Below are 17206 nucleotides of genomic sequence, written 5' to 3' on the forward strand. Positions count from 1 at the left end.
AAGTCCTACAAGAAGATAGAGAAAGAGATACTCTTTAAAATTAACCACTGACAGAATAAAATATATGGCAGTATACCTGCCACAAAAAAATCCTAAGAACTACATGGACATAATTATAAAAGACTTTTAACACAAATAAAGTCAGATTTTAATAAATGGAAAAATATTTTTATGGGTAAGCAAAACCAATATAATTAAAATGGCTATCCTATTTGAACTATTCTACTTATTCAATGCCATCCCAACTATACTACCAAAAAATTATTTTATTGGGCTAGAAAATAATAATAATAAAATTCAATTGGAAAAACAAAAAATCAATAATATCAAATTAATAAAAAATATGAAGCAGGGAGGCCTAGAAATTTCAGATTTTATATTGTATTATAAAGCAATAATTATCAAAACTATTTTGTACTGTCTAAGAAATAAAAAGGCAGATCAGTGGAACAGAATAGTCATACAACAAACAGTAGTAAAAGATTGTAGTAAACTCTTTTTTGACAAAAGCATAGATCCTGGCTATTGGAATAAGAAATCACTATTTGGTAAAAATTACTAGGATAATTAGGAAGTAGTTTGGCAGAAACTATCTATAGACCAATATCTTCCACCATTCACTAAGATAAAGATCAAAATGGATACATTTTTTAAAATGGATACATGACCTAGACAAAAAAGGAAATGTAAGCAAATTAGAAAAACAGGGAATATGTTACATATCAAATTTATGAATACAAGAGGAACTTTCTGCAAACAAGAGATGGAGAGCATTGTGTAATATAAAATACACTTTTGATTACATTAAATTAAAATTTTCTAAACAGATAGAACTAATGCAACCAAGATTAGAAGGAAAGGAGAAAAATTAGGAAATTTGGGGGGACAATTTTTTGGATAGAGGCCTCATATCCTAAATATATAGAGAACACTGTCAAATACATAAGAAGAAGAATTATCCCCCAATTGATAAATAGGCAAAAGATATGTACAGTTTTTAGATGAAGAAATCAAAGCCAGAAATAGGAATATGAAAAAATGCTTTAAATCACTACTGATTAGAGAAGTGAAAATCAAAACAATTTTGAGATACCATCTCATACTCATCAGATTGGCTAACATGCTAAAAAGGCAAAATAACAAATGTTGGAGAGGATGTGGAAAAATAAGGACACTAATTCATTGTGTGTGGGTAGAACTGCAAACTCATCCATCCACTTTAGAGAGCAAGTTGAAATTATGTCCACAGTGTTATAAAACTATATATACTCTTAGACCCAGTGTTATCATTGCTAGGTCTGTTTCCCAGAGATCCGGGAAAAAGAAAGAGAACATATATGCTCTAAAACATTTATAACAGCTCTCTTTGTGGTGGCAAAGAACTGGAAATTGAGGAAATGTTCATCAATTGGGGGATGGCTAGACAAATTGTGGTATATGATTGAGATGATTCAATGCTACTATACTGTGAGAAATGATAAGCATATTAATTTTTAAAGACTTGTAAAGATTTATATGAAATAATGAAGAGTGAAACTACTAGAACCAAGAACATTATATATAGCTACAGAATTGATATCTAAAGAATAATTTGTGAATGTCTACCTCCAGAGAATAAAATGAAAAATAGAAACATGAAAGAGGCAATCTATATAAATATGCATATCTTTTTTGTTGGGTGACATCTTCTATGGTGCAGGGAGGGGAGGTAGGCACTGAGATCCCTGGGAATAAATTCTATTAAATAAATTTTAAAAATCTTTAAGCTCATAAAAGAATTTCTAAAGTAGTTAAGGAGAGATCCACTGGCCAGTTCACCTTATTGGCTCATACCTATGTACTTCAAGGATTTGACCTCAACTATAGGCGTCAAAGAATCATAGAATCTTAGGGCTAGAAGGAACCACAGCGATAATATAGTCCAACATTCTCATTTTACAATTGCAGAAACTGACACCTGAGTTTAGTCCAATGACTTGACCAAAGCAACACATGTAGTATTAGAGGCAGGATTTGAGCCCAGATCTTCTGACTCTAAATAGTGTTCTTTCCATCATACTGCACCAATCATAAAACCTCTATACCATTATAGCTAGCCTTTGCTAGTTTCTATAACTGAAAATGTTCCTTACCTAATCACCATACTGGGGTTGCTCTATCTTCCTTTGGTAAGACTGAACCTTAGACAGCAGAAAGATAGTCTTTTGCTGAGTCACCCCCAAAGTCTTTCCAACTTAATACAGGCTTCCAGATGTTTCATGTTGCTGTAGTTGTATCTAGCCAGAATTGTACTTAAGACAAATTCAACTAAACTGGAAGAAGAGTTCAGTGTTTTAGAGTGGGGTAGTAGGGCTAATCAGCAAGCAATTGTGAAACATTTACTCTATGTAGTAGCTACTACTCTAAATGAGAGAATACAAAGAAAGGGGAGAAAACCAATACCTACTCTCAAAGATCTCATAATGCAGAGTACCCAAAGGTTAATGCCCATCCCTGATAAAGTCTCAGTTGGACACTTGTGACCTGAACCACTGAAGCACCATGAAGGAAAATGAGCAGAATGACCTTGTGGCAGAAATACCGCCCCCCAGCCTAGAAAGAAGTCACACATATTGTGTGATATTGGCACCCTAGGTCAAAGTCCCATTTGCCCTGTTCTACATCTAATTTTAGTTCTACATCTACCTGCACTCAGTGCCCACAAATGACAAGCTGATACTACTAGGAGACTTCAATGCCCGCGTTGGCCAGGACCATGAAAGATGGAAAGGAGTGCTCAGCAAACATGGCGTGGGCAAAATGAACAACAACGGCCTACTGCTACTCAGTAAATGCTCAGAGTTGAACTCACATCACGAACACTGTGTTCAGAATGGTGAACAAATATAAAACAACGTGGATGCACCCACGATCAAAACAGTGGCATCTCATTGACTACATCATTATACACCGGCGAGACATCCAGGATGTACAGATCACCAGAGCCATGAGAGGAGCTGAATGCTGGACAGACCACCGATTGGTTAGAGCGACTCTTCAAATGCGTATTGTGCCTCGTCATCCAAAACGCACCCAGAGAGTTCGCGCATTTTATAATGTGAGTCGTCTTAGAGATCCATTTTATCTGCAAACATTCCAGTCTTGCCTAGACGACAAGCTGTCTGTCAAGGGACCACTCACTGGAAGCCCAACCAAGAAATGGAACCAGTTCAAAGACGTGGTGATGGAAACATCAAAAGCAGTCCTAGGCCCCAAACAACGCAACCACCAGGACTGGTTTGATGAGAACAACACTGCTATTGAAAACCTGTTGAACAAAAAGAACAAAGCCTTTATGGAATGGCAAAATAACCCAAACTCTGCTCCTAAAAAGGACAGATTCGAGTTTCTCCAAGCCACGGCACAGTGTGAAATCAGGAAAATGCAAGACCAATGGTGGGAAAAAAAGGCAGAAGAAATCCAGCGCTTTGCTGATACGAAAAACTACAAACAATTTTGCAATGCCCTTAAAACTGTCTATGGGCCACTAAATCTGCCACCACTCCCTTGCTATCCTCTGACAGTGACACTCTTATAAAAGATAAAAAAGGCATCAGCAACAGGTGGAAAGAACACTTCAGTCAGCTTCTCAACCGACCTTCTTCAATCGACCAAAGCGCCCTTGACCAGATCCCCCAAAACCGCACCATTGAACAACTTGATGTCCCTCCTTCAATAGAGGAAGTCCAAAAAGCCATTAAACAAATGAGTACAGGCAAGGCACCCAATAAAGATGGGATCCCAACTGAGGTGTACAAAGCCTTAAATGGAAAGGCACTTCAGGCATTGCACATAGTGCTGACCAGCATATGGGAAGAGGAAGACATACCCCCAGAACTCAGAGATGCCTCCATCATAGCCCTATACAAGAACAAAAGTGCACGAGCAGCCTGTGACAACTACAGAGGCATCTCACTACTCTCCACTGCTGGAAAGATCCTCACCCATGTTATACTCAAAAGACTCCTGTCATCAGTTTCAGAGCAGGACCTGCCTGAATCACAATGTGGCTTCCAACCAAATCACAGCACCATCGACATGGTCTTCACAGTGAGGCAAATGCAGGAAAAATGCCTTGAGCAGAACCTGAGTCTCTACATTGTCTTCATAGACCTGACGAAGGTGTTCGACACAGTGAACAGGGACGCATTGTGGGTGATCCTTAGCAAGCTCAGTTGCCCAGCAGAATTTGTCAAACTGATCCAGCTCTTTCATGTCGACATGACAGGGGAAGTCCTATCTGGTGGAGAGACTTCCGATCGCTTCAACATCTCCAATGGCATGAAACAAGGCTGTGTCCTCGCTCCGGTACTATTCAACCTATACTTCACCCAAATATTACGACATACTGTGATGGATCTAGACCTGGGCGTCTACATCAAATACTGACTAGATGGCTCACTATTCGACCTTCGCCGCCTGACTGCAAAAACAAAGACAACAGAGAGACTCATCCTGGAAGCTCTCTTCGCAGATGACTGTGCTCTCATGGCCCACCAAGAAAATCACCTTCAAACCATTGTGGACAGGTTCTCCACCGCAACAAAACTGTTTGGCCTGACTATCAGCCTCAGCAAAACAGAGGTGCTGTTCCAACCTGCACCAGGGAGGCCAACGAACCAGCCGTGCATTACAATCGACGGCACACAGCTCTCTAATATCAACACTTTCAAGTACCTGGGCAGCACCATCGCCAACGACGGGTCCCCAGACCACGAGATTAATGCCAGGATCCAAAAGGCCAGCCAGGCACTTGGGCGGCTGCGCTGCAAAGTCCTCCAACACAGCGGTGTAAGCACTGCAACGAAGCTCAAAGTGTATAACGCAGTGGTCCTCAGCTCGCTCCTGTATGGTTGTGAGATATGGACACTGTACCGGAAGCACATGAAACAGCTGGAGCAATTCCAACAACGCTCCCTCTGGTCAATCATGAGGATCCGATGGCAGGACCGAATCACCAACCAGGAAGTTCTCGATAGAGCCAACTCCACCAGCATCGAAGTCATGGTCCTCAAAACCCAGCTATGATGGTCTGGACACGTCATCCACATGGACCCACAGCGAATACCAAGACATATTCTATGGTGAACGGTCAGCTGGACTCAGGAAACAAGGCCAACCAAAGAAAAGATTCAAGGATCAGCTAAAGTCAAACTTGAAGTGGGCTGGCATGACACCAAAGCAACTAGAACTCGCTGCCTCTGACAGAAGCAGCTGGCGAACCCACATTAACCATGCCGCCGCCACCTTTGAAGATGAGCGACGTCGACGTCTTGCCGCTGCGCGTGAACGCCGACACCAGGCCACAACCGCACCTCCCGTAACAGCTGGCGTCCCATGCCCCATGTGCCACAAACTCAGCGCCTCAGTCTTTGGACTCCAAAGCCATATGAGGGTACACCATAGATGAAACTGCACAAAGACAATAGTCATTCTCGGTCTCCGAGAGACTACCACTACATCTAGTTTTGCTAGCATGGACTTCAAGGATCCAGAATCATCACAGAATCTCAGAAGCTCAGAGTTGAATGATACCATCTAGTTGTAGTTCTACCTATACTTGAGAAAGAATCCCATCTACTACATTGCCAATAAATGTTCATTAGGTTCTTGCTTCAAAATCACTAGTCCACTATAAATACAGATTATTCAATCAACAAATCAATAGAATTAAGTTTCATTTAATAATTCCCAGGCACTGGGAGCAGCTGGGTAGCTCACTGGATTGAGAGCCAGGCCTAGAGATAGGAAGTCCTAGGTTCAAATCTGGCCTAAGAACCTTCCCAGCTATATGACCCTGTGCAAGTCACTTAACCCCCTTTACCTAGCCCTTACTGCTCTTCTGCCATAGAACCAATACCCATTTTGATTGATTCTAAGAATCACTCAGATTGATCAATACCCAGATTGATTCTAAGATGGAAGGTAAGGGCTTTAAAATAATAATAATAATAATTCCCAGGCACTGTGTGTAGCCACTGTAGATACAAATCAGAAATAAAATAAATACCCTTTGCCCTCAGAGACATCATATTTTAAAAGGTAAGAAAACATAGATATATGAAAGATACACACACGATATGGACATTTGGAGGACGGAGAGACACTGGCAGGTGTCTCAGAAAGACCTTATACACAAGGTTTCACATGAGTTGAGGCTTAAAGAAAATTAGAAATTTCAAGAAGAAGAAGGGAAGAGAGAGTGGAATTGAGGGATGAAGTTGAAGAGGAGGGGCAGATAAGCAAGGACAGGAAAGCCAATTTGGCTGGACTGTGGAGTGATAGTGTAAAAAGAAAGGAGGTAGTCACATAATGAAGACCTTTGAATGAAAAATATAAGCATTTTTAATTATTTCTTGTGGTATGCAAATGTCATTGTCAAATACACATTTTAGGGAAATCACTTAAGCAGTCATTGGGAGGATAGATTGGAATGAGGAGAAACTTGAGTTGCACAATCCAGTTAAAAGGCAATTGTAATCATCCAGACAAGAGGTGATGAAAGTCTGAATGAAGGAACTGCCTGGGAAGTGGAGAAAAGGGGATGGATGTTAGAGATGTCATTAAGTTAAAAGAGATTTGGCAATTGATTAGATATATGAACTTAAGGAAAAGAAGAAATCAAGAATGACACCAAGGTTGCAAAGCTAGAAGGTGTTTCTCTCAAAAATAATAGTAAACTCAGAAGAAAAGTGTGAGTTCTATCTTAAACATATTGAATTTCAGATGCATATAAGATGCAGGATTGGAGCTCAAGGGAAATAAGGGCAGGATATACACATCTGGGAGTCATTTACATAGATATGACAATCAAACCTCTGAGATATGTTGATGAGGTCACCACATGATAGTGTAAAGATAGAACAGAATAGGACCCAAAACAGAGCCTTGGGGGACGTCATGATTAAAGACATAATATAGATGATGATATGGCAGAGTAAACTGAGAAGCAGTGGATAAACAAGTAAGAAGAGAAATAAGAGTATGCAGCATCACAAAAACCAAGAAAGGAAATGCTGTAGGAGAGGATGATAAATAATGTTAAATGCTGCTGAAAGGCATAAAAAGTTCGGCTTTGTGAAAAAGCCAATAGATTTCGAGATCATTTTGGATCATTTTGGAGAAGACAATATCCTTTGATTCATGAAGTCAAAAGTCAGACTGCAGAGGGTTTTAAAGAGAGTGAGAGAAGTCAAGAACGAACACAGTTTTTTCAAGGAGTTTGGCTAAAAAAAGGAAAAGAAGTCAGGATATTGGTCAGTGGAAATGAGATCTACTGAGGATGTTTTTTAAAGACGCAGAAAATTGGACTGTTGTTTCCAACCAGGCAGTGAACTGGGAAAGGAAACAGTTATAGATGACAATCGGGATGATAAGACCAGTGTTGGATGAGACTGGATTAATAAGACCTAGTGAGACTTGGTTGGTGGGATCAAAGAAGAGAGATAGAAGAGGTGTTCAGATAGTAGCTAGATGACTACTTCTCAGGCATGTTGTCTTAGAAATTCTTGTTTAAAATATGAAAAAAAACAAAATTTAAAGAGTTTAGTGACTCACCCATAGTCTAAACCACCATTAAAACTCAAGCATTCCAATTACAATCTGATGGACTATACCCTTTCTTTTACAATAAAATCAAGTAAAGTCAACAAGGTTTTAGTAAGTTAAGTACTTGCTATGTGATGGGCACAATGCCTCTCTAAACCTAGAACCAAAGACCCAGAAATTATGATCATCATTTTTCCTTTGTGAGAAAACAGGAAGAAGACTGTGTGCTAACCATGATCACTTATGTGGGACTGAGCCTATCTCTGCTGTGTCTCTTTCTGGCTGCCCTCACCTTCCTTCTCTGCAGCACCATTCAGAATACCAGCACCTCCCTCCACCTGCAGCTCTCCCTGTGCCTCTTCTTGGCTGATCTCCTCTTCCTCACAGGAATTAAACAAACCAAGAATAAGGTATTAATGGCATCCCAAAGTACTAGCCCCTGTCTGCCCCATCACAGCCACACAAACCGGAAAATGGCAACACCTAGTAGATGTTGGTCTTCCTGCTACATGTCACAAGGCAATGTGCTTTTATCTCTCTTTTTTATAATGGCCCTGAGCCATGAAGGAGGATATTGTCCATCAAAGTTAGTATTTGCTTCTGACCAACCAGCATCTTTAGTTTCATGTCAAGCATTTTATCTAATCCCAACATAAGGAAAATTATCCAGGGTCTTCATAACAGGTTCAAAAACTCTTCTGAACTGATTGTATCCCTACCCTGCCAGGTCCTGTGTTCCATCATTGCAGGTTTATTACATTATTTCTACCTGGCCTCTTTCACCTGGATGCTGCTGGAAGGTCTGCATCTCTTTCTCACTGCCCGGAACCTGATGGTTGTCAATTACACCAGGATGACCCAGTCCCTGAGGAAGGTCATGTATCCTCTGGGCTATGGAATTCCAGCAGTGATTGTGGCTATTTCTGCAGGATGGAGAGCACATCTTTATGGAACTTCTTCCAGGCAAGTAGAGTTTATTCATCCCTGGGTGGGACATCCATTGAAGATATCAAAATATTAGATTGGAAGAAAGAGAGGGATAAATTGTCTTTGCATTCCCATTGCCTAGCACAGTTTCTCAAACATGTCGACTATGAACTAACATTTATTGAATCAAAACAAATCAAACTGAATTTAATTGAGATTTCAAGGAAGAACCTGCCTGGCTAAGCTTGAGGATAATTGATGTGATTGTCTTTGGTCCTGTGAATTTCAAAACTACTCAACCCTATTCAGACCATTCTTTAGAAGATGGGATTTAGCTATTTCCTGATCTATAACAATAGAGATATTTGGAATAACAGAATCAGGTCTTAGAAACTACAATCTCCACCCTATTCAGGGTAACAAGATCAGGAAGGGCTGCAACAAAACTCAATATTTAATTATTTGAGAATATGGCCTTCAACAGACATGTGCAAAAATGACAGACCTCTGGGAGGTCCTAGGTCAAGCTATAGCCACCATTGGCACATGTGAGAGACAGGAAGTGAGGTAGAGGACAGCTCAGGAGTGCTGGGGACTTCCTGTGTGGAGAGAAGGGGGTGGTTGGAGCCTGGTGCTTGGAGTGGAGGAGCTCACAGACTGTTTCTCCATTTTGGTCATGTGAGTGATAGGGACTGATCTCTTTTCTTTGCCTCAGCTATCCAGGGCCTTGGGTCTTTGGCTCAGCCTAAGCAGAGTGGGTATTTAAGCCCTATTTCCTTCTCTCCCTTTTCCCTCTCTCTCTCTCCCTCTAATACATTTCTTCCTCCTGGTTTGTAATTAAAACACCATAAAAGGTTGACAGCTGACTTGAGTTTTCATTTAGGAATTACATAGCTGAATTCCTTGGCGACCTTAAATTAATATATATCAGTCTTTTAAAGTGATTTCCGTATCACAGTCAACAGGTCTTTGAGTTTTAACAGGGAAATTTGAGGAAGTCTTCACAGATAATTGGGTCATACAACCGCCTTTTTCCCACTGAAAAATGAGCTGCTTGGGTTGTAAACTCCCTACCAACCTCCCATTCAGAAAAAGGGAGGTGGGAATGTTTTTAATGTTATAATATACATGTATAATCCGTATCAAATTGCAACTCTAAGGACAGGGAGGGAAAACAGGAAAAGAGACAATATGGTCTTATAATTTCAGAAAATGTATGTTAATTATTATTAGATGTAATTGGGAAGATAAACTTTCTTTGAATAAAATGATGCAAAAAATATATATTTAGATAGGAAAAGTAGAAAGTTAAGATGGAAGCTTTAGGATTTCCATGCAGGGTCTTATGAGTTCCAGTAAAAAAAAGGTTCTTTGCAGCATAAAGTGCCTTGCCTAGTTTATCAACAGAAGTAAAAATTAACATGTAAATGACAGAGAAATTCTGATTCAGGGGAGTAGTCTCTGTGTCCATAAATCTGACCTCAACAATTGAAGTGGTTGAAGTCTGCTCAGAGTCCTCATGATGTAGGTTATTTCAACTGTGGGTGACTGTGGGTGAGAGATCAAGAAGGAACACAAGTGCTCAAGGGATCATAAATCAGGTGATCTATTACTCATGGCAAGCAAGCCTGCTCCTCAGTCCTACAAGTCTACAGGGAACACAAATAGTCATTGAGTTATATGACAGATTAGGTACCCTGGGGTACCTTAGATTAGATCCAGGGATCTCTGACTTTCCATCTAATTATCATTGCTGGGCAAATTTACAGGGGCTGAGTGGAAGGGGAATCTTAGGGGGAATCAATCAGTAGGTGGTAAGGACCACAACACACACAAACACACACACATCAACCTCAAGAGCATTGTGGTTAGGAAAGTTGACTAATCTTGCATACATGAATTAGATGAATTTCACTAAACCTATCATGATCAGAAAGGCTTTGTATCCCTTGGCTAAATGTAGCAGAACAAACCAATATTAGTTCCATAAGAATCCCCATCACTGAGGCGTGTGGTCAAATATGGAGCTACTTTTGTTAAGCTAGGGCATACCAATAGACCAATCTCATAGTTATCAGAAATTTGGGATCTTTATATGCATAAACATATAATATTAGGCATATAAATATATAAATAAGTAATGCATATCCCATGCATAATTAAATACAGATATCCCTTTCACATAACAGGAGTTAGGAGCATAGCACCCCCATGATCTAGAAAATTCACATAAAAGTTTTGGCCCTCATTCTCTACCAAAGAAGATATCTGAATTATTTCTTTTTCTTTTATGGGGTATTTACCATGATTTTTTGGTTTATTTGGTTTATGAATTTGGTCATAGGCTCTATGTAGGTCAATGATAAGTAAAAATACTACATGAAAAAGTAATTACAATATGAAACAAATGTGAAAAATTTTAAAAAGAAACAAACTGAGGAAAACAATATAGAACATATTGTATAAGTAATATTATATATAACAGTACATATATTTTATGCATTTTTTTATGCATTTAAGTTACTAAGCTTTTAAAGATAGCTCTGCATTTCTAGCCATTGTGTGTCATCTGGTGGCTTTCGGGTCCTTTTCACAAACTTTAAAAAATAAATTGTGTGTATTTATGGTATTGAAAGATAAAGTATGTTGATATTATACAATGCTACACATATATTTTATGCATTTCTGACTAAACTTTTTATTTGCCATCTGCTAGCCTCCATGACTTCTCTAAAATTCCCCAAAAATTCACTTTTAATCTCTTATGCCAACTCACAATATATTGAAAATGAAATGGGGAAAATCATGATGTGGAAGGGATATCTGTATATATATACACTTACATATAATATCTCAGGCACCCCTCTCTTACACATAAAATTCTAAAAAAATGGCAGCCAGAGGTTTAAGATATTCCTTGGGTCTTTTTTTGTTCCAATAGGTAGCTCACAAACTCTATTAATCTTTACTTTTTCTCTTGTCAGCCAAAGGACACAATTAGTTCAAAGAAAAATTGGTTAATGAAATCACATTGGAAGAAGATTTGAAATAGAGCTTTGCCCTATAAATATAGGTCATGTCATATATACATACATACACACACACACACACACACACACATATATATATATACATATATATATATATATACATATCATCATCAGTTGGAGGAGTGAATTGACATAGGAATCAACCAATATATATTCATAAGCACTTACTTCATGCCAACACTTACCGTGGTAAGCACTAAGGTTAAAAAAAAAAGAGGCAAAAGATAGTCCCTGCCCTGGAAGAACTTAGAAGCATTATAGTGAAGCCAGCATGCAAACAAATATATACAAACAAGCTATTTACAGGATAAATGGGAAATAATTAACAGAAGAAGGACACTGGAATTAAGAGGGATTGGGAAAGGCTTCCCTTAATAAATGAGATTCTCTACTGGTAGAGAACATATGTTGAGGAGTGGTTGGAACTCACATCACCAATGCTACAGAATCCTTGATCTCTTCTAATGATGTTATAAAGCATCTTTCTGTTGGCCTGCTCCTCTCTAGGTCTGGTGACTCTGCTGGGCACTAGTAGGACTGCTTCTTAATGGTTTCGTGTTGCCTCCCTAGGTTCACTGAGCACAGTGTATCTGCTCTATTATATCATGCTGGTCTCAAGCTACATTTTCTTCATGACCATATTGCTCTGTTTATTTCAGTTTCTGCCAGATAATTGTTTCTTGCTGTTATCTTCTTGATGCATCTCTTCAGGACCAGGCTACCCATCTGTACTTCAGTGTGTTAGGGTATAGTGGCCAGAATTTTTCCCTTATGAGAACAGGTGGACAGTTCTTTAATTATAACCATCACATCCAATTAATAAAAGCCAGGAAGAGTGTTCTTAGTCTAAGATAAAGTCTTTCCCTTTTTACTTTTATGTCTTCATAAGCCTTCTTTTACTGACAATTAATTTAAAGTTCTGACTTATTTATTCTTGAGATCTTTGGCTATAAAAGAATCTGATCAGAACAACAACAAAAAAAGTAAACTAGGGAGACATAGTCAGTATTGTCTCCAACCTGGTCCAAATCTCTCTCTTTATTATGAATAGAAGCAGCTGGTATAGAGGACTAAGAGTTGATCTCAAAGCCAAGAAAGCCTGAATCTGAGGCCTGCCAGTCATATACTGATTCTATCCCCTAGACAAGTCACTGAATTTCACAGTGCCCTGAGCAACTCTCCAAGTACATCACTTCCTGAGAGGTTCAATCTGTTCTGTAAGAGAGAGTGTCCTCACTTGAGAGTTCCCTGCTCTAGGGAAACCATAGGTCCCAGTCAATTCCTCATTACGTACATCTGTGATAACCATCCAGTTTTGATGCAGTATTTTAACCAGAAAATCAGTCTTTCTGTATATGTATGCTTGTAGTTTATCCCATGTAAAAATCTCTGGAATCCTAGGGCAGCATAGCCTAGTAGATGGAATACTGTATTTTGAATCAAGAAGACCTAGATTCAAATTCTGTCACTTCCTAGCCCTGTAACCCTGAGCAAATTATTTCTTCACTCTGATCTTAGGCAATTCCCTAAAAGAACAGTAACAAGAGTAATTCATAATAATAGCATCTACTTATTTAGCATTTTAAGATCTATAAATCACTATCTTTACAATAAGAAAAGTTAGCATTTCTAGAGCACCTTAAAGTTTGAAAGGTGCTTTACATATATTATTTCCATTTTATTTCAAAAATAACATTTTGAAGGGTCTGTTAATGTCATCATCATCCCCTTTTTTTTCCATGACTAAATGGAAGTGGAGAGGTTAAGTCACTTACCAGGATAATATAGCTAGTCTGTCCAGGGCAGGATTTCAATTTCAGTTTTGCTGACTCCAGATCTATCACTATATCCTCTAGCTAATCAATACATTCAGTTATACTTATAAACTCAGCATCAATTAGAAGCAGATTATGATCTGTGTGGTTAAGAATTCCCATGCTAGCAGCTCCCACAATGACAAAATCAGAGAAACAAATATGGGTTTGCACTTATGTAACACTTTCAAGTTTGTAAAACACTTTCCACAAATCAACTCATTGACCTTCAACAAGCCTGTAAGATGTCTACAACTGATATTATTATCCCCATTTGACAAATGGAGAAACTGAATCTCAGGGTAGTATTCTGGGAATATAGGCATGTATATATGCATGAGTGTCTGTGGTACACAGACAGTTAAATGGTTTTTGTCTAAGTCAGTCGGGATAATTAACAAACTAGCCCAGGATAACTTTAGGATCACCCACATCTCTCTGCCCAAGATGAAAAAGTCTCCATCTCATCCTAGATTAAAAAAGATTTTATACCTATCAGTGCTCATATGCTTAGCTACCAGGTGTAAATGCCAAACTGTAAACAATAAAACTGTATATATGTAGATGTATACAATATTCAATTTTCTAAGAAGAAATTGAAATAGTTAGGGAGGAATAGAAAATAAAGAAAGCAAAACCGATGTTTTGCTAGGCGCATTGACAGAAAGCCAAATTAGGGGCAGTCCCCTTGGCATAAAAGTGTACATTTACAAATAAAGGTCTATCAAACTTCAGTTCAATCAACCACATCCAAAATTCATTCTGGATCTTCTTGATGTGGTGTGGGTTTTCTGGCATCTTTCTGCCACAATTCATTCTCTGGATTTAGGAGTTAGCAAGCTTCTTCCTTGAAGATCTTTCTCAAACAAAAAATTTCAAAATCTTGGATTTTATATTAAAATCCCCCCCCCTGAAGTGGGTGTTAAAAAACATCCAGTTCAGCACATGATGCAATGTTGAGTTATGGGGGTGTATGAGTCAATTATCAAAAGAAGAGAAAAACAACAAAAAACATAAGGGAAAAAAATGGAAAGAAAAAAGAATAAAAAATTCAAAAATAGGCCCTTATTTGGGGTTAATACATTTCTAACAGGCCCTTGTATAGGTCTAATTTAAAGTAATTTCTATTCCACAAGTCTGTAGGACAGAATGCAGTAATAGTTCACTTAGCCATTTGCAGCCAAGACTACAGGAAGTTGCCATACTATAAGAAAAAAAGGAACTAGAATTCTATTTTGATAGGGAAGCGTCATTCCCTGGTCTGATTTTTTGTCATACTCAGGGATATAGAGAGCCAGGATGATAGTCAAACTTTGGTACTTGTATGAGTACTTCACAAAAAGTGTAGACACAAGGAAGTCCTACTACTTAACATATGTCAAGCGTCACAACCTGTCACGTGGGGAGCAGGACAAGGCCAAAACTTTCTACAGGTTTCCCTCACTTCTAATCTAGGCAGTTGTTCCCTAAAGGAAAGGAGATTTAGAAACAACTCTCCTAGCCAGGATCTTACGGCCCTATTGCTAAGATTTAAAACAGCTGTGTTCTATTTAATTAAAGGAGAAATTAAAATGTTTTTTTACTCACCCACTCTTGCAGCTGTGTTTTGAAGCCAAGTTAGCATGTTTAAAAAGACTGGCTGATTTTAGCAAGTAATAAAGAGAGAAAGGAAAGAAAGTTCACAGAAATTTGAGGGTTTTCATCACAAACCGAAGTGGTCAGCCAAAACTGTAAATACCTAACTGTAAACAATAAAACTGTAAAGGGTAATTTTTTGTGTTTTTATTTAAAATCTAAAATAAGTGATCACCAGGGGAAATTCCCAAATATGAAAAATACTCAAGTCAGCTGGGTTTTATGGAGATTTTAATTAATAAAGAAAGAAGGAATTAAGGGAAGGAGAGAGAGAAAGAGAGAGAGAGAGAGAGAGAGAGAGAGAGAGAGAGAGAGAGAGAGAGAGAGAGAGAGAGAATTAATTCAAACTGCTCTGACTCAGGCTGAGCCAAGCAGTAGCCATTTTGGCCTAGGCCTGAGCCTAAGGGAGAGTGAGTCAGTCTTTATCACTTACTACAAGATCGTCTCCAAGCTCAGTTCTTCCACTCTGAACTGAAATTACTCTCCAAACTGAATTCAATTGTAACTGAATTCAATTCAATTTTCCCTGAACTGTTCCTTTGCCTCCTTTTAAAGAGATTTTTCTCTTATGTGACAAGGAAATCACTTTAAAAGACTGATATATGTTAATTTAAGGTCGCCAAAGAAATTTTAAGGTTTACACTTATGTCACCTCCCCTAAATTTTCACATCTACCAATCATAGTAGATGCTTTTTCCCAGGACTTCCCATTCCTAGTTTTCACCTTCTTTGGTTTTCACCTTCTCTGGTTAGATTAAATCTTCTGAGTACATCACACCTCTTTGTTAAGCTTGCCTTTTGTAAGTTACTTGACCTTTTTAGGTACTAATTTAACCTTTACAGGTACTTAACACCTTTTTGTATTAGATCTAAAAATAGACCTAGCTTAAGGATCTAGCTTTACTATAAGGTATGAGTTAAGGACTTTCGTTGTTCAATCAGGAGTTTACAACTTTGTCTTCCCCTAAGGCACTGTCTGAGTAGGGTGGAGTAATTCTAAAAGTTCCCAATACATTCTTGATTCTTAAGTATTTCCATTGTTACAATAGGGAATAGCTAGACCAAATCTTCTAGGGTACAGTCTGAGTAGTTTTAAGATTCACACAGGGCTTACTAATTGTTCTTCTTTCTTTGTCTTAGCTGCTGGCTCCGTCTGGAGAAGAGATTCCTCTGGGCTTTCCTTGGACCAGTCTGTACCATATGCTGTGTAAGTGAACACATTACAATGTAATTCTAGTCACCAGATAGAGAAATGACCAAGAGAGTAGAGGAGTTAAACAAGGTGTCAGGAGCAAAAACCAATGATTTTGAGTGGTCAGTTGGGTGGTCGTGGTGATATAGACATGTGTGTATGTGCACAGTTATGCACAATGCAGTGACTAATTCTAAATCCAAAATAGGAGCATCCAAGTTTGGGAGCAGATGACCAAGATGGATCTCAGATTCCAGGTGTAATACCTGTGTTAATGAATTTTGCATTGTTTCCACAGGTAAACTTACTTCTTATTCTTATGGTCCTTTGGATTTTACAAAACAAACTTTCCTCCCTCAACAATGAGGTGTCCACGATTCAGAACACAAGGTGAGATAAAGCATAATATTATCCCTGGGCACTCTGAGAATTAAAACCATGTTCTCCGACTAAGTCCACTGTCATGTTCAAGAGCACCTCACAAGATCATCGAATCATAGATTTAGACTAGGAAAGGACTTTAAAGGTCATGTAGTCCAAACCCCCTTTCTTAGAAATGAGGAAATTGTTCCCAAAGAGTATAAGTTATTGACCCAAGTTCACATAAGAAGGTAAATAATAGAAAGAGGATTCAAATGGAGTCAATGACTCAAGATCAGGACTATACTGACTATGTAAAACTGTCAAAATAAAGATAATAGTGCTCATCCCACATGGAGCAATGGAGTTAGACCTTCATGAAAGGAAGAATTTAATCCCATCACTGAAGGTAGGTTTAAGAAGCAGTGACTATATTAACCTACATGGCAAGAGACTTAGAAAGATTCATTCTCAAACTTTTCCTTTTCCTTGGCCCAAGTTTTTCTAAGTTTTGTTCAGGGTTTTGAAAAACCCTCATTTGTATATAATATTTCATATATCTATCAAAATTCAGTTCATATTTAATCTCATCCAAGATTAAATTCCAAGAAAATTTCCAAATATAATTAGCATCTTATTTA

General features: G+C 38.4%; 1 protein-coding gene across 1 annotated transcript in view; it reads left to right on the plus strand.

The window, feature by feature from the left end:
- Positions 1–17206, plus strand: part of EMR3 (adhesion G protein-coupled receptor E3) — a 74173-nt gene that overhangs the window by 39855 nt on the left and 17112 nt on the right. Inside the window, exons 11-14 of the mRNA XM_056822596.1 lie at positions 7800–7997; positions 8315–8550; positions 16154–16220; positions 16504–16595. Coding sequence (XP_056678574.1) covers positions 7800–7997; positions 8315–8550; positions 16154–16220; positions 16504–16595 — 593 coding nt within the window. The remainder of the gene's footprint in view (positions 1–7799; positions 7998–8314; positions 8551–16153; positions 16221–16503; positions 16596–17206) is intronic.

The sequence above is a fragment of the Monodelphis domestica genome, chromosome 3 (genome assembly GCF_027887165.1).
Source record: "Monodelphis domestica isolate mMonDom1 chromosome 3, mMonDom1.pri, whole genome shotgun sequence".
Taxonomy (NCBI): domain Eukaryota; kingdom Metazoa; phylum Chordata; class Mammalia; order Didelphimorphia; family Didelphidae; genus Monodelphis; species Monodelphis domestica.